The sequence below is a fragment of the Phoca vitulina genome, unplaced genomic scaffold (genome assembly GCF_004348235.1).
Source record: "Phoca vitulina isolate PV1807 unplaced genomic scaffold, GSC_HSeal_1.0 scaffold14, whole genome shotgun sequence".
Taxonomy (NCBI): domain Eukaryota; kingdom Metazoa; phylum Chordata; class Mammalia; order Carnivora; family Phocidae; genus Phoca; species Phoca vitulina.
In genome coordinates, this window is record NW_022589717.1 from 21,485,495 (window position 1) to 21,508,986 (window position 23,492).

The 23,492-nt window shown below is 35.6% G+C and overlaps 1 protein-coding gene across 3 annotated transcripts in view; it reads right to left on the reverse strand.

Annotated features, from left to right (window-relative positions):
• ANAPC10 (anaphase promoting complex subunit 10) overlaps window positions 1-23,492 on the reverse strand; it is a 253,378-nt gene that overhangs the window by 194,581 nt on the left and 35,305 nt on the right. For all 3 annotated transcript variants that reach the window (XM_032412920.1, XM_032412918.1, XM_032412919.1), the window contains exon 4: window positions 14,743-14,863. In XM_032412920.1, the coding sequence (XP_032268811.1) occupies window positions 14,743-14,863 (121 nt within the window). The remainder of the gene's footprint in view (window positions 1-14,742; window positions 14,864-23,492) is intronic.

Here is a 23,492-nt window from a genome sequence, read left to right on the forward strand (position 1 = left end):
AAACAGTATGGAGGTTCCTCAAAAAGTTGAAAATATGTGATGAGACCAGGTGTTGTATGGAAGTACTGAATCACTAAAATGTACGTCTGAAACTAATATTACACTGTATGTTAACTAACTGGAATTTAAATAAAAACTTAAAAACGAAAGATATACTACTTGACAGAAGAAAAAAAAAGTTAAAAACAGAACTACCCTGTGATCCAGCAATCACACTACTAGGTATTTCTCCGAAGAATACAAAAATACTAATTCAAAAGGATACATGCAACTCTGATATTTATAGGAGCATTATCTATCTATAATAGCCAAATTATGGAAACAGCCCAAGTATCCATTGACTGATGAATGGATAAAGAAGATGTGGTATATATATATACACGCACAATAGAATACGACTCAGCCATAAAAAAAAAAATGAAATCTTGCCATTTGCAACTACTATGGATGGAGCAAGAGAGAATTATGCTTAACGAAGTAAGTCAGTCAGAAAAAGACAAATGCCATGAGTTCACTCATATGTGGAATTTAAGAAACAAAACAAATGAGCAAAGGGAGAGAGGCAAAGAAACACTTAACTACAGAGAACTGATGGTTACCAGAGGGGAGGTGGGGGGGAGGGGTGAAATAGATGATGGGGATTCAGGAGGGCACTTGCTATGATGAGCACCAGGTGATACATGGAAGTGTTGAATCACAACACAGTACACCTGAAACTAATATAATACTGCATGTTAGCTGGAATTTAAATAAAAACTAAAAACAAAGAAGAAAAAGAAATATTCCATAAAATTACTTAACAAATGACAGAAGGATGAGATTACTGCACAAAAATACATATACAATTATTAAGTAGGTCACAAATTCGGCTCCACGGTTCCTGGCAGTCAAAGCAAAGTGGATATCATTATTCGTTCTGACACAGTACAGAGGTTCTTGTACTTAAAAACAGATTAGTATCCAAAGAGCTATCATTAAGTCCATTTAATCATATGTGCAAATTTTTAACTACAGAAACAACTGCTAATACCATCTATTGGTGACTAACAGAGTTGCCATACTCCTCCCACTCAACCACTGCCCCCTCACAACAGGTTTTTTATATTTACCAAAGTCCCTAAGCTGAAAGGTCTTGAGAAGAGGAACGTGTGTGCGTGTGCGTGTGCGTGTGTTATAATAACCAAAATGCTCTTTCCCGAATCCAGATTGGAAGGATATTTTTACTCTGGATCTGTATTGAAAGACCACTTTGTGATATAGTGGACTATATTCTCAACAATTCCTAACAGAATTACAATAATAGATTTTATAATTTTCTTTATGTCTCAATGTAGGCCTATGGAATGCCGCTAAAGAGAACTTCTTTAAAAGCAATTTTACAAAATAATATAGCCAAAATATAATATTTATAATAACTGAGGAACATGCATGTCTTTCAAGCAGCTCCCAATTAAAAAAAAAAGGAAAAAAAATAGGAAATTCAACTCTTGGAAGAACAGTCTGAAGATCTAAGAATAAGCTTTTAAGACTACTGGCATCAAAGTCATTCCTTACTCAAGTTTTGTGTGTAACACCTCTTAACTGTAATTCATAAAACATAGGAAAATAGAGCTTTCAGATTCAGTTTTGCGGTTTTAGCAATTATATCTAAAATGAGTATCATACTTAGTGGACAATGAAAACAGATGCAATATTTTTTAAAAGGGCTATTCATAGGACACCTGGGTGGCTCAGTCGGTTAAGCATCTGCCTTCGGCTCAGGTCATGATCCCAGGGTCCTGGGATCAAATCCCGCATCGGGCTCCTTGCTCAGCAGGGAGTCTGCTTCTCCCTCTGCCTGCCGCTCCCCCTGCTTGTGCCCGCTCTGTCTCTGACAAATAAATAAATAAAACCTTTAAAAAAATAAAGGGCTATTCATTTTTCTCATGAATCTCAAAGAAACAGCAATTAGAGGAATAAGTCAAAGGCCACAGTTATTACTGTATATGACTATTATAAAAAGAGACAAACTGTAAACAACATTTCTGATTGGCTAGATTCACTACAATTAAGTTAAATAAGAGAAAAAGCAAAAACACACTCTAAACACACTATCTACTACTAAATAATCAGAGTAGTTTTTCCTCAACTTCAGAGGAGTTTACTGAATCTGAATACTTAGGTTAACTCATATAAAACTGAAATTCAGTTAAGTTAAAGAATTTAAGATTATGTTAACAGGGATTCTTCTTTTATTTTTTATTTTATTTTATTTATTTATTTGAGAGAGAGAGAGAGAGAGAGCATGAGAGGGGGAGGGTCAGAGGGAGAAGCAGACTCCCTGCCGAGCAGGGAGCTCGATGCGGGACTCGATCCCGGGACTCCACGATCATGACCTGAGCCGAAGGCAGTCGCTTAACCAACTGAGCCACCCAGGCGCCCCAGGGATTCTTCTTTTAAAATTAGAGTAAAATAACACTATTTAGTCTAAACATTTTACAGAATTAGAATCTGTGTATTTTCAAAGTTGCTTTCTAAATACAGATAAAGTAGATATATAATACACTAAAATGGCATTTTAATAGTAATTGGCTCTAAGTTTGTTGTAATTATTTTATTAATTTCTACTATAAAATTGGAGATATTTTCCTATAGAAAAAATATTAGGGTACTCATTATTATGAAATCTCATTTGCTTTGCAGCAAGTATGTAGTCTTAGGGAAGAAGTAGCGAAAACAGAAGTTGCCAGCATGTTATAATTATTTCAGATGAGTTCAACATGCCAGTCAAATCCTATGAAAACTTGTTTCCCTGACAGGTGGGAAAGGAGATAGAGAGTTTTGGGTTTTTTTTAGAAAAAGACAACTTTTAGAGCAGTTTGATACATAGCAAAATTGAGAGGAAGGTACAGAGATTTCTCATATACCTCCTGGCCCCCCACCACCACATGCAGAGCTTCCCTCATTATCAACATTAGGGTTCACTCTTGGTGTGCAGTCTATGGGTTTGGACGAATGTATAATGACATGTATCCATCATTATAGTATCCTACAGAGTATTTTCAGTGCCCTAAAAATCCTCTGTGCTCTGCCTATTCATCCCTTCTACCACCCCCAACTCCTAGCTCCTAATCTTCCTACTGTCTCCATAGTTTTGCCTTTTCCAGAATGTCACATAGTTGAAATTATACAAATAATTCCACATAGTTGGAATTATACAAACAGCCTTTTCGGACTGGTTTCTTTCACTTAGCAATATGCATTTAATTCTCCTCCATGTCTTTTCATGGCTTGACAGATCATTTCTTTTTTGCGCTGAGTAACGTTCCATTGTCTGGATGTACCACAGCTTATTAATCCATTCACTTACTGAAGGACATCCTGGTTGCCTCCAAGTTTCGCAATAATTAGTAAAGCTCTATAAACATCCACATTCTGTGTGGATATAAGTTTTCAACTCCTTTAAGTAAATACCAAGGAGCACTACTGCTGACTCATATGGCTACTATGTTTAGTCATGTAAGAAACCACCAAACTGTCTTCCAAAGTGGCTGTACCATTTTCTATTCTTACCAGCAATGAAGGAGAGCCCATGCTGCTCCCCATCCTTGCCAGCACTGGGCATGGTAAGTGTTCTGGATTTGGGCCATTCTAATAGGTTTGTAGTGGTATCTCGTTTTAATTTGCATTTCCCTGAAGACATGATGTGAAGCATATTTTCATATGCTTATTTGCCATTGGCAAATCTTCTTCGGTGAGGTGTCTATTAAGGTCTTTGGTCTCTTGTTTGCTTTCTTATTGTTGAGTTTTAAAAGTATCTTGTATATTTTGGATAACAGTCTTTTATCAGATGTGTCTTTTTTTTTTTTTTTTAAAGATTTTATTTGTTTATTTGACAGAGAGATAGAGAGCACAAGTAGGCAGAGAGGCAGGCAGAGGGAGAGGGAGAAGCAGGCTTCCCGCTGAGCAGGGAGCCCGATGCGGGGCTCGATCCCAGGACCCCGGGATCATGACCTGAGCCGAAGGCAGACGCTTAACCGACTGAGCCACCCAGGCGCCCCATTTTTTTTTTTTTTTAAAGATTTTATTTGTCAGATGTGTCTTTTGCAAATATTTTCTCCTAGTCTGTAGCTTGTCTTCTCATTCTCTTGATATTACGTATTTTCAACCTGAGGTACCTGTCACCATGTGATAATTTTATTTATCTGGTGACCAAGAAATGGGAACCTATGGAATATATAGGACCCAGAGCAAGAATTTACTTTAATTAATCTGGAGAGAGAAAGAGAGCACGTGCAGCAGGGAGGAGGAGAGGGAGAGAGAAAATCTCAAGCAAGACTCCCCAGAGTGCGGAGCCTGATGTGGGGCTCAATCTCATAACCCCGAAATCATGACCCAAGCAGAAAGCAAGAGTTGGACCCCTAGCCAATTGAATCACCCAGGCACCCCCCCCACAGCAAGAACTTACACTCTTCATTATCAAAAATAAGTAACAGAAAATTTACACAGCTACTTAGTAAACACCATATTAATTTGGAACGAGATAAAGGACTCTAGGCTCAATAAAAATTGAGCTAACATATTATCTGGACAATTTCCCTACTACTGTCTTAAAGTTATGGTACCACTTAGTCTGAATCTAGATCTTTTCTCATCAGAGTTCCTTGGGGATCTTCTCTGCCTAGTGCCTCTGTCCTACTTAATTAAGCACCAAGATCAAGACTAGCTGTGGACCATTCAATTAGCTAATTATCATTCTAAGCTAATTACAAAGTAGACGATTTATTCTGAAAATGTTGCTGAGATTGCTGAGCTACTGTTTCTGTTTTTGACCATCAACTATAACTGCAAACACAAGAGGAAAAACCACGCACTGCCCCCCCAAACCTGCAAACCCTAGAATGATGATTTTTCTTAACTCCCTTATGAAGGTAAAATGACCAGAGAAGAAAGAATCAATTGGCTTATATTCCCAGTTTCCACTCCAATATTCTCACTCTTTTATTCAGAGGTTTGGAGATTTTTTTCTTTTTTCCTTAGAAATTTTATGCTCCAAATTACACTGTTTAAAGCTCTTTATACAATCATTAAGCAAAAGCAATCAACAGAAAGAAAAGCAAGTATTTGTAAATGTTTATGCCAAAAGCATTAGCATTACAGTATCAATCAATTTTCAAGAGAATATATCAAGGAAGTAAATAATTTTTAAATACATTTCAAAATTCTACAGTCAATCTATCCCCTGTCACTAGCTCATTTCCTCGGCTCCACATTTCAATTATTCTAAAAAATTTAAGGAAATATTATGGTAATTTTATAATCTAATGTCATTTTAAGGAAAAAAACGGAAGGAATATGTATTGCATGTTGATTCCCAGCTATACCACTGACTTGCTGTGGAACATCGAGCAGTTCACTCCACCTCTATGTCTCATTTGTAAATTAATGGGATTGTACTTTATTAGAAGTTGCTAACTGTGGTCCTTTAGCTACATCCAGCCTGTGGACATACCTTGTTTGCCCAGCATATTTTAAAAATAGGGAAATTTTACACTCAAATCCAGATTTCCACTTTCTCCTTAAAAATTTTAAGATTGACAATACTGGGCCTACATTCCCATGTGGCAATAAAGGCTGAAACTGCATAGAAGCTGCTCCCTTTGCATAAAGGCATGGAATCTTGCTGTTACATTACCTGCCTGACTGCTTAGCATCTAAGTTTTTGATGAAATAGGTTACCTCTAAAGTTTCTTTCAGCTCTAACATTCTCACATTTAGAGTGAGCCATATAGCAAAACGTCCATGTAACCTAAGTCTCAACTTTCCCTGAATAGGGATAACAACAACATCTGATCACCACTTGAGCTTTTGAGACAGGATGAAATAGTGAGTGGTGACTGCTTAGCACAGTGACAGCGTGCTGAGAGTGCTGAATAAACAGTAGAGGTGACAAACACAAGTAACAGTGAACAAGAGGACTCAAAAAACAGTTCGGTGATGGTCAATCCAATCTAAATCAAAATTCATGTGCTGATTTCTTCTCTTCCAAACACAGCACTGATCCTATCAAAAATCTGCTACTGGCCTCTAATTTTTAGAGATTATTAATTCTTCATTCACCATGCATAAAACAAGAGGCTGAGGAAAAAAAAATGAAGGTCCTGAGTGGGCTGACCTCAATTAAAATACACTTTAAAATTATGATAAAATTTTTCAGCAGTTTTCAGCGAAATTTGCTACAGCTCCTTCTGTTCTAATCAGGGCCATTTTTAGTTACCAAGAATAAAGAAAGTTGCATTCAAAAGTTTCTCCAGGGAAAGGGGGCTTACCAAAAAGTTTATATACCCATGGGAACCCTGGAAAAGTAAATAACCAGGTACCAGAGAGGTCAGCAAATGAAGAACACTGGGAGCACCAGTCATTCGTTCAACTCTATTTTTCTCTCTGCTGGTCGATCTGTGTCCCTGCATCCACTCTATTCATTATACACCATACTACCGCCTCCCATATCTCAGTCTATACTCTTCTAACTTTAAAACTTCAGAATGCACATGGCCCTTCACCTTCCCACCCCCCCACATCACTATCTCTCTGTATCAAGTCTTGCTGCTAACTTGCCTATTTCTTGTGAGTCATATTTCTGAGAAAGACAAAAATTACAAATAGAACTATTACCTCATCCTGCAATCCCACTTCTGGGCATATACCCAAACGAACTGAAAGCAGGGTCTCAAAGAGATATTTATGTTTGCACACTCATGTTCATAACAGCATTATTCACACCTCTTGCGGAAGGTCCATCAGCAGATGGATGGATGAACATAATGTGCAATATTATTTAGCCTTAAAAAGGGAAGATATCCTACTACAACCTGGGTGACCTTGATGACATTGTGTTAAGTGAAATAAGCCAGTCACAATAAGACAAATAGTATGAGCCCACTTACATGAGGTATCTAAAGTAGCCAAATTCATAGGAACAGATAGCAGAATAGTGGTTATCAGCTAAGGTGAGGGGAAAATGAGGAAGAGCTACTTAACGGATATAGATTTTCAGTTTTGCAAGATGAAAAAAATTTGGGTATCTGTTGTGCAACAATGTGAGTGCACTTAATACTATTGAACTATACACTTAAAAATGTGAAGATGGTAAATTTTATGTTTTTTATCACAATAACAAAAATTTTTTTTAATGTTTGAGAGAAGGAATCAGACTTGCCCAAATAATCTTTTTTGAAGCAAACTACACAAGCATGGATCAGTGGCAAGCGTAGGGACTGACTGCTGGTATATTTACTTGACAACTTTATATTAGAGGTCTACTGTTTCTGACCCTGTGCTAAGTGCTCAGCCAGGTGTCTCCCCCTGCCCTGTTCAGCTGGCTATGCTCACTCAGTAGGCTTTCCTTATATAAAAGGGGTTGGTAATCTGTATCTCTGAAACCACAGCATTTTCATTTTCGTAAGTGCATATTTTTGTTGTATTGTATCCTGCCATACAATTAAATAAAGGGTTTTTAATTTTGTTTTTTGTCTTCTTTGCCCTTGGCTGTTACTACTATCACTCTGCCTACAAGAAACAGTGCAGTTCTTCCATAACTGTTGCGAAACAGCACTTGAGAAAAGCGACTCTAGAGCACAATGCTCTTAAAAGTACCTCATCCACTTCAAAGTTTAAGTGTGCATCCGCAGTATAAAACCTTCCCATTCAAAGCATTATGAAACAAAACAAGAATCCCCTTCAGAATCTTCTTACTTGGCCCAAATACTAGGGTAGGAGAAGCTGAATTCCTGCTATTAAATAATTTCATTAGCCTCCAATCTATAAATGCAGAAACTATTGCTCCAAAGAGTGATTAAACTACTTGCAGAATTCGCCTTGGTACAGAATTGCATTAAATAAATTGCCTATTAAAACATGTAACACAGGCTTAGGCAGGAAGCTTTCAGTCCCTATCTAACTGGATATTCCTGACCATTCTCAGCTTCTGAGACAACACTGTCTCTCGATTTTCTTCTCATCACTGGCAGTTCCTCTCAGCTTTTTCTCATTGAATCATCTTTTTCTTCCCAGCCCTTGAATACTGGCATGCATTTCTGTAGTTCCAGCCCTGGCAGTCTTCTTTTCTACTATACATGTTCCCTGAATGAATCAGAACAAACACCTAAGCTTCTACTTACACACTGATAATTCTCAAATCTACACCTCTAACCTAGACTTTTTCCCTCGGGTTCAGATCCAATTACCTGACTACCCCCTGAAAAGCCCTCCATCTGAAAAAATACCAGAAATCAGTGACAAAAACTAATCTCATTAGCTTAACCTTTCTCTCCATCCCCAATGTTCCTTAACTCTGTACTCCATTTCTGATTAATACAACAACCAACCAAGTGCCAAACAGGAGAAGAATTCTAGATGCCCTCTCCCACCTACTTGAACCCCCACCCATACTCCCAGTATATCCTAGGTAACAATCAGTCATAAGCTCTGCTGATTCTACTTCAAATACATCCTTTCTTTTTTTTTTTTTTTAAAGATTTTATTTATTTATTTGACAGAGAGAGACACAGCGAGAGAGGGAACACAAGCAGAGGGAGTAGGAGAGGGAGAAGCAGGCTTCCCTGAGGAGCAGGGAGCCTGATGCGGGGCTCGATCCCAGGACCCTGGGATCATGACCTGAGCCGAAGGCAGACGCTTAACGACTGAGCCACCCAGGCGCCCCCATCCTTTCTTTTGAATACAATTCTCATGGCCTTGGTTAAATCCTCATAATTTTCACCTGGATACTACCTACCCAGTCTTCACATTGCTCCAGCCCCAGCATTCCCAAGATTAAATTTTATCAATGTCTCCTCATTTAAAGTTTAAACTCCTTAGAAGTCTGACAGTAAGCACAATCTGATTTTTGCCTATATATTTTCACTGTAACAATTATACATTTGTTCCCTGAACGAATGTGAACTCCTTATGGAGTAAAATTATTTATTTAATTTTAATATGGAGGCCATATTACCATTACCATCACAATAAATGTGTAGAATGAATAAACACTTCTTCAGTCTTCCTTGCCACTCCTCCATACCTACCCAGCTTCCAAAAATACTAAATTACTTGCAGTTCTGCCACTATGCCATGCTCTCCTGTTTCTATACCTTTATATATGCTGTGCCCCCTCTAAAATGCCTCCACTTGATCCCCCACCTGAGTAGGCTTTCTATTTATCCTTAGGATTCAGTTGAACCATCACCTCTTTTAGAAAAAGTTTTTAAAATATTACTCCTAATATTCCATTGCGTTCCCACAGCGCCATGTGTATTTACTAGACTCTATTGTAATTCTTTATTTGTCTGCCTTTTCCACCAAACTATGAAGTGTTTAAGGGAAGAAACAGTGACTATCTTTACTGTATCCCCAGTATCTAATACAGTGCCTGGCACTTAGCGGGTCATAAATAAATATCTACTGAATAAAGCATGAGTCTGTCTTGTAACGAGAATGCCAGACTACACCTCTACAGTCTTTGTGGTCAAACAAAAAAACAAGAGATAAAAGAATATTAATCTCTTAAAAAAATATATAGGGGCGCCTGGGTGGCTCAGTCAGTTAAGCATCCCACTCTTGGTTTCAGTTCTGGTCACAATCTCAGGGTCGGGAGATCGAGCCCCGAATGGGTCCCCACATCAGTGTGGAGTCAGCTTGAGATTCTCTCTCTCCCGCTGCCTCTGTCCCTCCCCTGCTTTCTCTCTCTCTCAAAATAAGTAAGATCTTTAAAATATATACATAATATTCCACTATGCAACATTTTAGATTCAAAAGGAAATAACCCCAAATGCATAGTCATCTCAACTCCATTTTGGAAATAAGTATGTATATAATCATGAATAACTTTTTAAAAATTGCATATGTTACTTTTTGAGAGGGATAAGAGAGGATAACATTTCTGGCCTAAAAATTATGTGTATCACAACAAAATATTCCACACTCATTTCAAAGATGTCCCAGGGTCAGTTATAAAAACTAATTTTCAAAAACATTTTCTTTTAAACTAGCTAAATTCAGCAAAAACTATTTTTTCCAAAGGCTCAATAAATTAAACACTGTCCTATCAAACCAATTTATGTTTATAGGTACCGCCTAAATCATTCCACTTTATATCAAGTTGTTTAAAACAGACCCCTCATCAGAAAGTAAATATAAGTAGATTTTAAGATCGCTGGATAGAGTCAGAGACTTTGTCTGCATCTTCTTACTCTACCACACACATTAACAGAACTCAAATTATAATAGTAAATGTTATGCTAACAGAAGAGCTGACTTTTTAACCACTTTTGTCAAAGTACCAAATATGGACTCCCATAGCCATGCTACTGATTCAAGACACAAGGAAGAGAGCCAAAACGCTCGCCCACATGGAAGAAAAGAAAAATATCATTACAGCTCTCTTAACATTGAAGACTTGTTTCAAGCTTCCTCTTAAAAAAAAAAATCTTTTGGTAACAGCTTTATTATCTGAAGACAAAAACAAAGCTTAAAATTCACTTAAGTGCACAATCTTGTGCTCCATTAATATTCTATCCTTTTGCAGTCACAAATTTTCGAAGCAAAATGCTAACAATGAATCAAAAGAAAACTTTCACATATGCTGAAAATATCTATTTAACCTTCAGTTAACAAGTTGTTTTTTACAGAACTGTATAGAAATAATTTTGAGAGCTGTCACTCTACGACTAATAAATCACTTTAGTTTCATATTTAAGTACAAAAATTTCTATAATCGTTTTTAAAGAGGTAAATAACTAGTTGGCAAACTGAAAAGGACTAAGTTTTCTTGAATTTTGAATTTTAGCTGGAGATGTTTTCTACGATGTTAAAATGGTTACATCTAAGACAGACTATTCTTTGGTTTCTCACACTAAATGACAAAACATTTCCTTCGCACATATTTTTCCTTCTGAGGGCAAAGGAAAAAAACAGCATTAAACCAAAACATAATGCTAAAAGGCAAATGATTTAAAAATTTTAAAAGTGGGGGGCCTGACTGACTCAGTCCATAGAGCTCGGGACTCTCAATCTCCAGGTCGTGAGTTCAAGCCCCACACTGGGCATGGAGCCTACTTGAAAAAAATAAACATAACTAAACAGGTAGATAGATAAATAAAAATTTTAAAAGCATTTATCTTTATTTGAAAACTTCTGTTGAATAACTTCCTCAATAATATGATGAACATGACTTCCTGCACAAAAGTTACACAACTGAGATGAAGTGTTTTGAGTAGATAAAGCCATAAAGACTCTGAAATGCTAAGTCCTCACTTCTACACAGAAGTAGTTTGTGTAAAAAATAAAAAAATTAAAAAGAAAAAGTAGTTTGTGTAGAAGCAATAAATCACAAGCATCTCATGAAATGTTCTTAGGTTGTTGGTTCCCAATATCTGTAGGGTGGACAATTTTAAAAACAAAAAAGTAGAATAAGTGGCATAAATGAATTCATCATGTTATCAAGGAAGTTATTCAAGAGAAGTTCTGGCATCAAAAGCATTCTATTCAACCAAACCTAGTTTGAGTATCTTGTAAGTATAATATAAGCAGAAAGTCTAAACTTTATTTCCATTGTAAGTCCCTCCTCAGGTATAGAGGTTGAAATATGCATTCTAGAAGAGTAAAGGGAAGGCCTGATCTCTTCTTAGAGATTTTTCAACAGAGATTACAAAGATCAAGATAGAATAGTGTGTTTTATAACTGAAATGAAGGAAAACATATGATAGAAAAAGAATAATTTTTTGATAGACAGGGGGTAGCCATTAGCTTTTCTTGTCCTGAACTAAATTTTTGTAAGGTTACCAACTCAAATCAATAATAAAATGACAGAAAATAGGTTTTTAGAGTGTTTCAAGTAAACAAATCCATAATTTCTAGTAAAAAAGGAAAACCCATTAAACACTCCAATACACACTACACCCTCCCGTGGGCAACCCTCCATGGAAAAATATAAAAAGATTTAGTTGGATTTTCCACTCAGTTAAATCAGTCCTATAACTAATGAAATGATGGCTCTAAAAACCTCATAAAAGTTAACACTATTTTAATCATTTGTCTTAGTATCTGGGTTAGAAGATTTTTAAAAAAATAACAATTTATATCCTATACAGTAGTAATGTAAGAAAATAAAAGCATGGTCTGCTTATCTTCCCTTAAAAAACAAAATGATATCAGATTATTTCTTTAACTTGGAAAAAAGGTAAACAGAATAAATCATGTAAAAAGATGTACAATTAAAAGATAAAGTATAGTTTATATCATGAGCTGCAAAGCCAGCACTAATATTTTAAAGCAAAATCCAAAAATTATGGTTCCTTAGTGAGAACTGTGGCAGAAAAGCAGTATGTTCATTAAGTTTTTCAGGAAAACAACTTACATTATCACCTGGTAATATTTAGTATTACTGGTCTCGTGAGGCTATGTGGTCACTACACAGAAATATAAACATACTTGGAATAAAATTAAGAGACTACCTAAAAGAGCCCTTATTCTATGTGGCTAATGTTTCAGTACTTAAATGATATAATAGAAGCAAAAACTAGATTAAAAGTATTCTGAAATGGTCCAAATATCATTTCAAGTTTGTCCCATTTACAAAAAAATACAAAATATATATTTAGTACATAAACCTAGAAATCACGTATGAATATGTACATTTTCCAAAATGCATCAAAGAATATTTGAATATATATACTCTGAGAAAAACGAGTTACAACGAAGACTAACTACTTAAGGTCTTATTAACAACTAGATTATGAGACTAGCAATTAAAGGACAACAGTGACATCTAGTGGACATTTCAAATATATGCCACACACATCTTGGATCAAAACTGTTTTCAGTGTCACATAATTCAACCTGCTTGAGGGATTATATGATAAACCTTTAATTTTAAACCAAACAAGCCAGCTCTGCTCCCAAAAGGCTGCTCACTATGAGTAACCCAATCATGTGATAAATACAAAATGTTTCACAAAGTAGAAGAATATCTCAAGTACTTAAAGCACTAAACACTGATTAAATGTATCATATGACTAAAAGAGCTAGCAAAAGGCTCAATGTAATTATGATAATAAAAAGAATCTAAAATATTCTGAATGAAAAAAGCACTGGGTTAAACGAAGAAACTTACAAAGAAAATGAAGAACTAATCTATTTATGAATTTATTCAAGCATGGAAAGTACATATTAACCGGTATGGCCACACAAAATAAATATTTTTAAACTAAAAGAAGAATATCTTAGGATGATTTTTCAAAGACAAATTAGTAGTCAAGAAAATGTATAGGATCATCCCTTAAAATTAAAGGAAGATAACTAGAATAAGACCAGGTGGTCATCTCAAAAAAGTTGCAAACTTACCTCAAAGGATGAAAAAGCAAAACAAAAAAACAAAATACCTGCGGGTGACAATGTCCTTACTTATTCTTATTTGCCAACACATAAACAAATTTCACAAGGAAACAACACTGCATTTAATGAGTAAATAATGAAAGTATATGTGATTCTTATTAAGTATTTTATTACTAACTCAGGGAAGAAATATAAATGTAGAGACAGGGTCTTATAAACACTAAGTCAAATAAGAGTCCAGGCCACAAATTGGCTGGAAGTCTTTCAAAAATCACAGGTGCTTCTCAGATCTCTCAGAATCACCTAATTGAAAAGATTTTAATGATTATTCGAGCTCAATGACTTTCTGACAAGAAAAAATGTGAAGCGCCAGAACTTTACAAGTACAAAGTTCAAACTCATTGAAAGTATCTCTGAAATGTAAATATTTGGGGACTAATAACATTCAGGTCACAAAAGCATTATCCTAATAACTTCAAAAAGTTATACAGCAGATAAATAAATTGGGGTATATTCAAACAATGGAGTATAACTCAGGAATATAAAAAAATGAAGTACTGCTACATGCAACAACAGGGATGGATTGTCAAAAAATTAGGCTGAATGAAAGAAGCCTTACAACAAATTACACCATCTGTGATTCCTTTATATGACATGCTAGAACAGGCAAAACTGATCTATAGAATGAATGAATGAATGAATGAATGAATAGATGGATGAATGAATAAGGAAACAAAATTAGAACAACACTTACCTCTGAGAGTAGGATAGACATGGAGATTGATTGGGAAGGGATATAAGGGAATTTTACGGGGTAATGAAAATGTTCTATATGTTAAGAGGAGTCGGGGTTACACATATGTTTGCATTTGTGAAAATTCACAAATAATATATTTAAGATTTGTAGAAACTGCATATAAATTGTACCTTAAAAAATAAACCTGAAGCAAATATTCATAACTCCAGTTATCATATATTCTGCTGAAGTATTTGGGGTGGTAGGTACAAATATCTGTAAGTTATTTTGAAATGAGTATAAAAATTAGATGAATTGATGGACAGATAATAAATCAAATATAGCAAAACATTAATAACTATAGAATCTAGGAGGTGAGTATACTGGGGCTCACTATACAATTCAGCTTTTCTGTATGAAAATTTTCATAATAAAACACTGGGAAAAAACTAAGATGACAATCGGAATTCAAAAAAATTTTTAAATATAAAAAATTAAAAGTGTTTTCTTAAATATTAATAATTTTCCTTTTATGTATTAACATTTTAATCTGTCTAATCTAGTGTCAAATGTCACTATTTTCTAAAGAGCAAGAGTAACAAGATAACATATTTTTTAAAATGTGAAAGACATACCCGAATTTCTTGAAGATTGTGAAAATTATTTCCTACTCTGACTGAAATCTTGCTTGGAGTATAGCTTTCATCAGATTTGTAGTCTGCATAAATACATAATGTCTTCACTGTTGTTTTTCTTCTAAAAGCAATAAAATAAAAACATGTTCTTTATCATGTGGAAGGATCATATCCAAGCATCTTCTGATCATAGTTTGCTAAAATGAGTACTTCAATCAACAATCTCCAATTCCTTTCATTTTAACAATGATGAAAATGAACAAGTAAAAATACAGATACACATTTATACAGGCATCTCTTATCTAGAACATGGTCAAGAACCAGATGTGAGCAAATTAAAAAGTTAAACCAAAATAGGTACCTTAAAGTGCAAATAAGCATTAAGAATTTCAGTCAAATTCATTTGTATTTTAGGTAAATAAATTATTCTAACAAGCTTGGTTTTCTTTACTAATTACTTAATTTCCTATGTCAATATTGAAAATAACTAGCTAAGTAAGAAATTAAGTCCAGCAAAAGCAAAATCATTTGTAATATAATTTTATAATATATATTTATAGCATATATAATACTATAATTTTAAAATATAATCTCTTAAAACAAGAAATAAAATTCTGCCATTTTTAAAATATACATATCTTAGGAAGATTAGCAAGACTACGTAACACAAAATTAATCTCAGAAAAAATGCAAGTGGCCAAAAACCACAAAAATATGTTTAATCTCTAATAATCAAAGAAATAGAAATTAAAACACTCAGACATTAGTTTTGTTATCACACTGAAAAATATTAAAATGACTGATAATACCCAAATTTGATTAGAAAAAGTTACTTTCATAACCAGTTAGTAGGTACAAAGCCTCTGACACATGAATTAAACTTCTAAGAATGCACTAAAAAAAAAAACAAAAAACACAACTACTCAAAAATGGATGCACAAAAATGTTTACCATCCTGGGTTAAATCACTAAAAAATCATCAACAACCTAAATATCCATCTCAATAGGGAATTAGCTAAGTAAATTACATCTATTCTATGAAATCCTATGCAACTATTTAAAACAATCACACACATACATAGGTTAGGGAAAAAGCAGAATACAAAACTATATATAGAAGAATCTCATTTGGGGGAAAACAAAAAAAACTTTAAAGGCATATAAACCTATATGTATGTATGTATATATATATATATATATATAATATATACCTATACATACATATAGATAGAGATAGAATCATATAAAAAAAGTAGAAGTGACTAGTTTGGTGGAGTAGAACTATGGGAGAGCTTTCTTCTTCATGATTTATATATTTTCTGAATACTTTTTTACATTGGAGCATGTGCTATTTGGGTCATTTGGAAAAAAAAAAAAAAACCACTAGACAATTTTAAACATCAACCAAAAAAAACCATTAAGAAGTCTATTTAAATGTGCTTTAAAAGTTAAGTTCTGGTATAAACTGGCACTAACTTAATAACAATGAGCTCCTTGAACAGAAGTAGTCTGTGTCAAAAGTCAACCTATAAAAACAGCAGGGGATCTGTAGCTCTTAGTGAGGGGACCAAACTTCTATAGCCCAAGCTATTCATCAGAAAGGAATGGGGAAAGTTAAGGACTTTTCCTCAAATAATAAAGACAGATCAAGATGTAAAACACTAAATACCCAGGAACTGCTGACAGGATAAATACCATTACCAGGTTTTCAGAAGAGGCCAGAGGTATCAAAATGACATCTTTCTCTTTCTGGTGGGCCAGGAAGGAGACATGAGAGGAAGCAAGGGAAGAAGGGGAAATTTTGAAGGGCACACAAAAGATCGTTTCCCTGATGAGCCAGAAGCAGGCTGTGAAAGTTCTTTCTTATTATGGAGAGATCAAAGATCATGAAGATTACTCTTGAGGACTTTTGCTTTTCTTTTTTAAACAAAAACAGATCTAAAGGACCAAGCTGTTTGCTCAGAATAATTTTATCTCCGAGTTATGAAATTCAAGATAACTTAGTCACTGAAACCTGCAAGATAATCAAGGTGAGGTCAGAAAGGTAAAGAAGGGTAACAACAATAATGACTATAAAAACAACAGCAACAGTAGAAAAGAGCAAGTGGATACTCTGGCCCAGAAGTAAGGCTTTATATGTATTATTTCATTTACTCCTCTCCCTTGGATATAGAAGCTATTATCACCTTCATTTTACTGATTTAAAACAAGAAAAACAGTAACACCTGGGTTAATAATAACTAGTAGGTGGGCACAGTTAGAGTTGAAACATGTGTCTGTCCATCTGCCTCACATGATCTTAACCACTCTCACCTTCCTGTTAATTTACTGTACTTATTCAACAGTCATTGATACCAGTTTACAGTAATATGGAGGTATTTGTAGTTCATTAAATTTTATCTGCCATAAATTCTTAAGATCCATGTATTCCCAGAAAGCATATGTATAATTTATGCTATCTACATAATCTCATTACATTTGCAAACGAAACTGTGACCTCACCAAAAGTTTAAAAACTGTTAGTCTAAAAGTACCTATACAGCCTTTTAAAACTATTTACCAATTTTATCTCATGGTGAAGTAAAAAAAAATAATACTGCATAGAAACCATGCTACATGTCAAATAGCAACATATGTGGGAAGATTAAACGCACAGATTCTGAGACATCATGGTGGCTACTCAAATTGCTCAAATCATCATTATAATAATAAGCACCATATACTGAATGCTTACTCAATGCCAAACATCATGCTAAACTCTTAGGATAAAGCATCGTAGGAAGGGAGAAGGGAGAGGGTAACACTTCCCCATTTCTGATGACATAAGTAACACTCCCAGCCTCTCTAGTCCTCACCCACCCTCCCTTTCTGCTGAGAAAGAGCTGCTGACAGGACACACACATTGACTTTGTTCCTTCATGCCACAAATTTAATAGGGACAGGCTCTACCTGGCCTAGCACTTTCATGGACTGGATGGACAAGTCTGTTTAATGGTAGGGTTCAATATTAGGAAACACACTTAACTGCAGATGTAAGCCCCTTTCTCAAGAATCAGCTTTGTCAGTTTTACAAGGGTGATATTTTGGTCTCCACCTGCTGACTCCTGGATAATTTCTCAACTCACTGGGAACCCATGAAATTGCAAGAGAAGACAATAGTGACAGATGCTCCTGGATGCCAATCTAACAGCCCCTTTGCCTTCCTTCTTCATAGCATCCTGCTAAAAGACTATATTCCCTACCTTCCCTTAAAGGTAGATATGACCCCGTGACTAAGTTATGGCCAGTAAGATTTCAATCAAATGACCGTATTTTGTAACATTTCTTTAAAGGAAGATATACCCCTTTTACCTTCCCCCCCACTCCTTCCTGCTGCCTGGGATATGAACATGAGAGGTAGAATTCCAGTAGGTACCTTGACTTATGAGGTGACCTTGAGGATACAACTCCTGAGCTAAGAATGGTAGAAAGGAAAGAGAAGGAATCTAGGTCCACAATACATACACTGTGGGGCTGTCATACCACTCCTGAATTGCCAGGTTCTTCTTATATGAAGAGAAAGAGAAAATAAGTTTCCACCTTGTTTAAAGCACTGTTATTAGATGCTCTATTACCAAAAAAAAAAAAAAAGCAGCAGCAGCAGCTCTGTTACCAAAAGTTCTCATTCCTATTTAATATAGCATTGTCATGCCCACATTACAGATAAGGAAACAGAGGCTCAGATTCAGGGTAAGCAAACAGTCTCATTTACATATCTAGTAAAGCACAGAGCCAGAATTTGAATCTATGTCTGTATGACTACCGTATGTAAGAGTAGCTACTAACTCCTGAGGTACAAGACTTAAAACTAAAAAACAAAGTAGTTATAATATTCTGTTTATCATTTCCTGTTAACATGCTAGACACATTTTTACTAAGAGGCTGAGACATAAAGAGCCCACATACTTGCCTAAAACAAAAGGCAAACAAATGGTTTACATATATAATAAATGACTACATTCTTCTTTGTTCCTCATACAATGGTGGAAAATGTCCCCTTTGTGTAAAAGTTATTTTTCATCAACATGAACAGAATACTAAAATGAAAGTTTTTACTGAAGGCTAAAACAACAAATATCATGTTTTAAGAGGACATATAAGACCTCAGTGTAATTGTTTCAGCAGATATGGTTAAAAACAAAACCCAAAGAAACAAACAATCAGGGATGTCTGCACACGAAGAAATAACTGCTACAGGACCTGCCCCTCCCCCCACCATAGACAACTAAATGCTGACAACACATATGAAACAACAATCTGCAGGCACCACTAAGAATCCTGCGAGAATGGATATGAATGAGGTGAGCCCTATGAACAACTGCGCTTTCTGACTGAAGGCAATCTCTAGACTGCAATGCAGGGAGGGCACAGCCTAAGAGAATCTTTCAGTCTCACTAAGTTGAGGAAGGAGCTATCCTGCGGAAAAATTCCAGAAGTCTGCACAGAGTGTGCTGTACACGCATAGGGTGAAACTACAAAGACAAGCAAAGAACAGCAGTTGCTGGGAAAGGAACAATTACTGGGAAGCAGTAAGCTAAACAATTCCCAGAGGTCACAAAGGGTAGGGAATCACTAGAGTTCCCAAAAACCAAAGTGCAGAGTACGGATACCTCTTCAAATATCTAGCACATTCATTTGAGATCCCAGAAGAGTCAAGCCTTAGCATACTTGAGGCAAATCTTGCCCAAGATAAGTGATCTTAAAGTGTGGTCTGGGGACCTGTGGAGGACTTCAAGACCCTTTCGGGGGATCAACAAGGTCACAACTACCTTCCTAATAATACCAAGATGTTATTTGCCTTTTTCAGAACCATTCTCTTATGAGTACACAATGGAGTGTTACAAATGCTATCTGAAATGGTATGTTGCAAAAGATTTAATGAAGAAGCACATATGAGACTCCAGCTGTTCTCTCTTATGCCAGACACAAAAGACATTCACACTAAAAAAGTAAATCAATAACATTATTCTCACTATTTTTTGTTTTGGAAGAAACTGTTATTTTTCATTAAAAAATGTTATTTATCCAAGCATATAATAGGTTAATCATTTTTTAATTTTAGATGAATAAAGACTCAAATTCTTCAGCTATAATTTCTAATATGGTAAATACTGATATATATAAAAAATAAGCAAAAGATCTTTGGAGACCTAGATAAAAGTTTGAAGTGGTACTAAAACCAAAAAAGTTAAAGAACTCCTGCCCTAGAGCAGGGATCAGCAAAACAGTGCTCAGAGGCCAAATGTGGCCCACCACTTATTCCTGTAAATAAAGTTTTATTTAAACAAAGAATCACCCATTCATTTACCTACTGTCTACAGCTGCTTTGCATAACAAATTTGAGCAGCTGCAACGGCCTAAAGTAAGGTTTGCAAGGCCTAAAATACTTACTATCTATCCTATTACAAAAATAGTTTGCTGAACCCCACCAGAGAGTAAAAAGTACTCTAGTCCCACTGTAAAGAGATCAACCCTCAAAAAGATCAAGTTGATTCTTAAGTTACTTAAGTTACTTAAGTTACTTAACTGCCTGCCAGAACAAAGTCCAATCCTCTTTTAAAACAAAACAATACATAGCACTCAACAAAATTCACTAAATCCAGCATCCAATCAAAAATTACTACAAAGAGGGCGCCTGGGTGGCTCAGTCGTTAAGCGTCTGCCTTCGGCTCAGGTCATGATCCCAGGGTCCTGGGATCGAGTCCCACATCGGGCTCCCTGCTCCACAGGAAGCCTGCTTCTCCCTCTCCCACTCCCCCTGCTTGTGTTCCTGCTCTCACTATGTCTCTGTCAAATAAATAAAATCTTTAAAAAAAAAAAAAAAAAAAAAATTACTACAAAGAATCAGAAAAATGTGACCCACAATGAGGAAAAAAAATATGCAATATTTATGCAATATGCAGTCAATAAAAATATGCAAAAGACAGAGATGACAGAATGAAAAGATAAGGAATTAAGACAGAAAATATAAATACCTACAGGTATACAGCAAACCATTTAAAACTTCTGGCTTAAAAAAATAATCATGATTTTGTTTATGAATCTGGAATTTGGGCAGGGCTCAGAAGGAAAGTCTACATAGCATCAGGTGCGGCAACTTGACTTGAGATCTAAAGGACCTACTTCCAAGACAACTCACTACTATGGCTGGAAAGCTGGTGCTGGTTATTAGCTGGGAGCTAAGTAGCTAAGCCTTTGGCCTTTGGTTCATTTCCTCATGGGCTTCTCCATTTGATGTGGGTTTTCTCACAGCATGGTAGATGGGTATCAGAGAGAGAATCACATAAAAGAGAGAAAACAAGGTAGAAGTTGTATACTTTTTATGACCCAGGCTTAGAAATAACAGTGTCATAACAACCATATTCTCAGGCAACAGATCCACAAGGGCCTGACCAGTTTCAAGTGAGAAGACATAGATGCCATCTCTTGATTAGGCAGTAGCAAAGCTGTAGAAGGGCATTTGCAACAGAAAATAATGTGGGGCACGTGGGTGGCTCCAGTTGGTTAAGCATCTGTCTTTGGCTCAGGTCATGGTCCCGGGGTCCTGGGATCGAGCCCCACATCAATGGGCTCCCTGCTCAATGGGGAATCTGCTTCTCCCTCTCCTTCTGCCCCTCCCCCCCCACTCATGCTCTCTCTCATGTTCTCTCTGGTGCTCTCATGTGCGCTCTCTCAAATAAATAAAATCTTTAAAAAAAAGAAAAGAATGTGAGCATACTGGAAAATATAGTCTGTCATAAAGATGCTAAAAGAATTAAAAGAAAACATGAGCACAATGTGGAGAGATGAAAAATATTTTTAAAAATGAATTTGTAGACATGAAAAAAATCTGAAATAAAAAATTCACTGGATGGAATTAACAGCAGTTTAAACATTGCAGAAGACTGTGAACATAATGGTATTTTCAAGAAACTCTCCAAAATTAAGCACAGAAAACAAAAAGCTCTCATCCCTCATTAAAATAAATAGAATATCAGTGATCTATGAGACAGTATAAAGCAGACTAACATGTAATTGGAGTCCCAGGAAAAAAGGGGGTTAGATAGAAATCATTTGAAAGAATTATAGCCAAAATTTTTCCAAATTCAATGAAAAGTACCCATAGATTCATGAAGGTCAATGAATTACAAGAAGGATAAACACAAAGAAATCCACATCAGGATAAGTCATAATTACACTGCTTAAAAAAAAAATAGTGATAAAGAAAAAAATCTTAAAAGCAGCAGGGGAGGATGAGGAGACACATTAAATACAGGGAAACAAAAGTAAGAAAGACAACAAACTTCATATCAGAAACAATGATGGAACAGTATCTTTAAAGTGTTAAAGGAAAGAAACAACCTAGAATTCAGTACCCGGTAAAACATATTTTAAAAATAAAGACAAAATAGGGGTGCCTGGGTAGCTCAGTCAGTTAAGCATCTGACTCTTGATTTCGGCTGAGGTCATGATCTCAGGGTTGTAGGATCGAACCCCGAGTCTGGTTCCCGTTCAGCAGGAAGTCTGCTGGAGAGTCTCTCTCTCTCTCTTCCTCTGCCCTTCCCCCCACTTGCACGCACTCTCTCTCTCCAAAAATAAATAAATCTTTAAAAAATAAATAAGTAAAATAAAGACAAAATAGAGACATTTTCAAACAAGCAAAAGCTGTGAGAATTGATCACCAAAAAATTTGTATAATGAGTAATGTTAAAGAAAGTTCTTCAGAAGGAAGGAAAATACCAAATAGAAATGTGAATCTATGAAAAGTAATAAAGAGTACTGGAAATAATAAATATGTAAGTGAAGAGAAAACATTTTTCACATTTAAAAATTTTTCTAAAGGGATGCCTGGGTGGCTCAGTCAGTTAAGCATCTGCCTTTGGCTCAGGTCATGATCCCAGGGTCCTGGGATCAAGTCCAACATTGGGCTCTTCCTCAGTGGGGAGCCTGCTTCTCCCTCTGCCTGCCACTACCCCTGTTTGTGCTCTCTCTCTGACAAATAAATAAAATCTTTTTAAAAAAATTAAAATAAAAAAATTTTCTAAAGGTAACTGTTTAAAGCAATATGTTGTGAGCTTTATAAGAAATGGAGAAATAAAGAACATACAACAGCAGCATAAAGGAAAATGGAGAAATGAGAGTAAAGAGTTTAAGATTCTTGTATTATATGTTAAATGTAATATTATTTGAAGGTAGACTGTGATAAGCTAAAGATGCATATTGTAAATCTTAGAACCACTAACATTTTAAAACAACATTAAACAAAATAAAGATATATACTTAATAAGGTAATAGTAAAGAGCAATAAAATTGATATCAACAATAGAATTATTGTGGAAAGAGCCCAAATGTCCATCAACTGATGAATGGATAAAGAAGATCTGGCATATAGAAAACTTCCAAACTCATTCTATGAGGCCAGCATTACCGTGATCCCAAAACCAGACAAAGACCCACCAAAAAGGAGAATTACAGATGAATATCCTTGATGAATATGGATGTAAAAATTCTCACCAAGATGCTAGCTAGTAGGATCCAACAGTACATTAAATGGATTATTCACCATGACCAAGTGGGATTTATTCCTGGGACGCAAGGGTGGTTCAACAACTGCAAATCAATGTGATACACCACATTAATAAAAGAAAGGACAGAACTGTATGATCCTCACAATAGATGCAGAAAAAGCATTTCAAAAACACAGCATCCTTTCTTGAATAAAACTCTCTGCA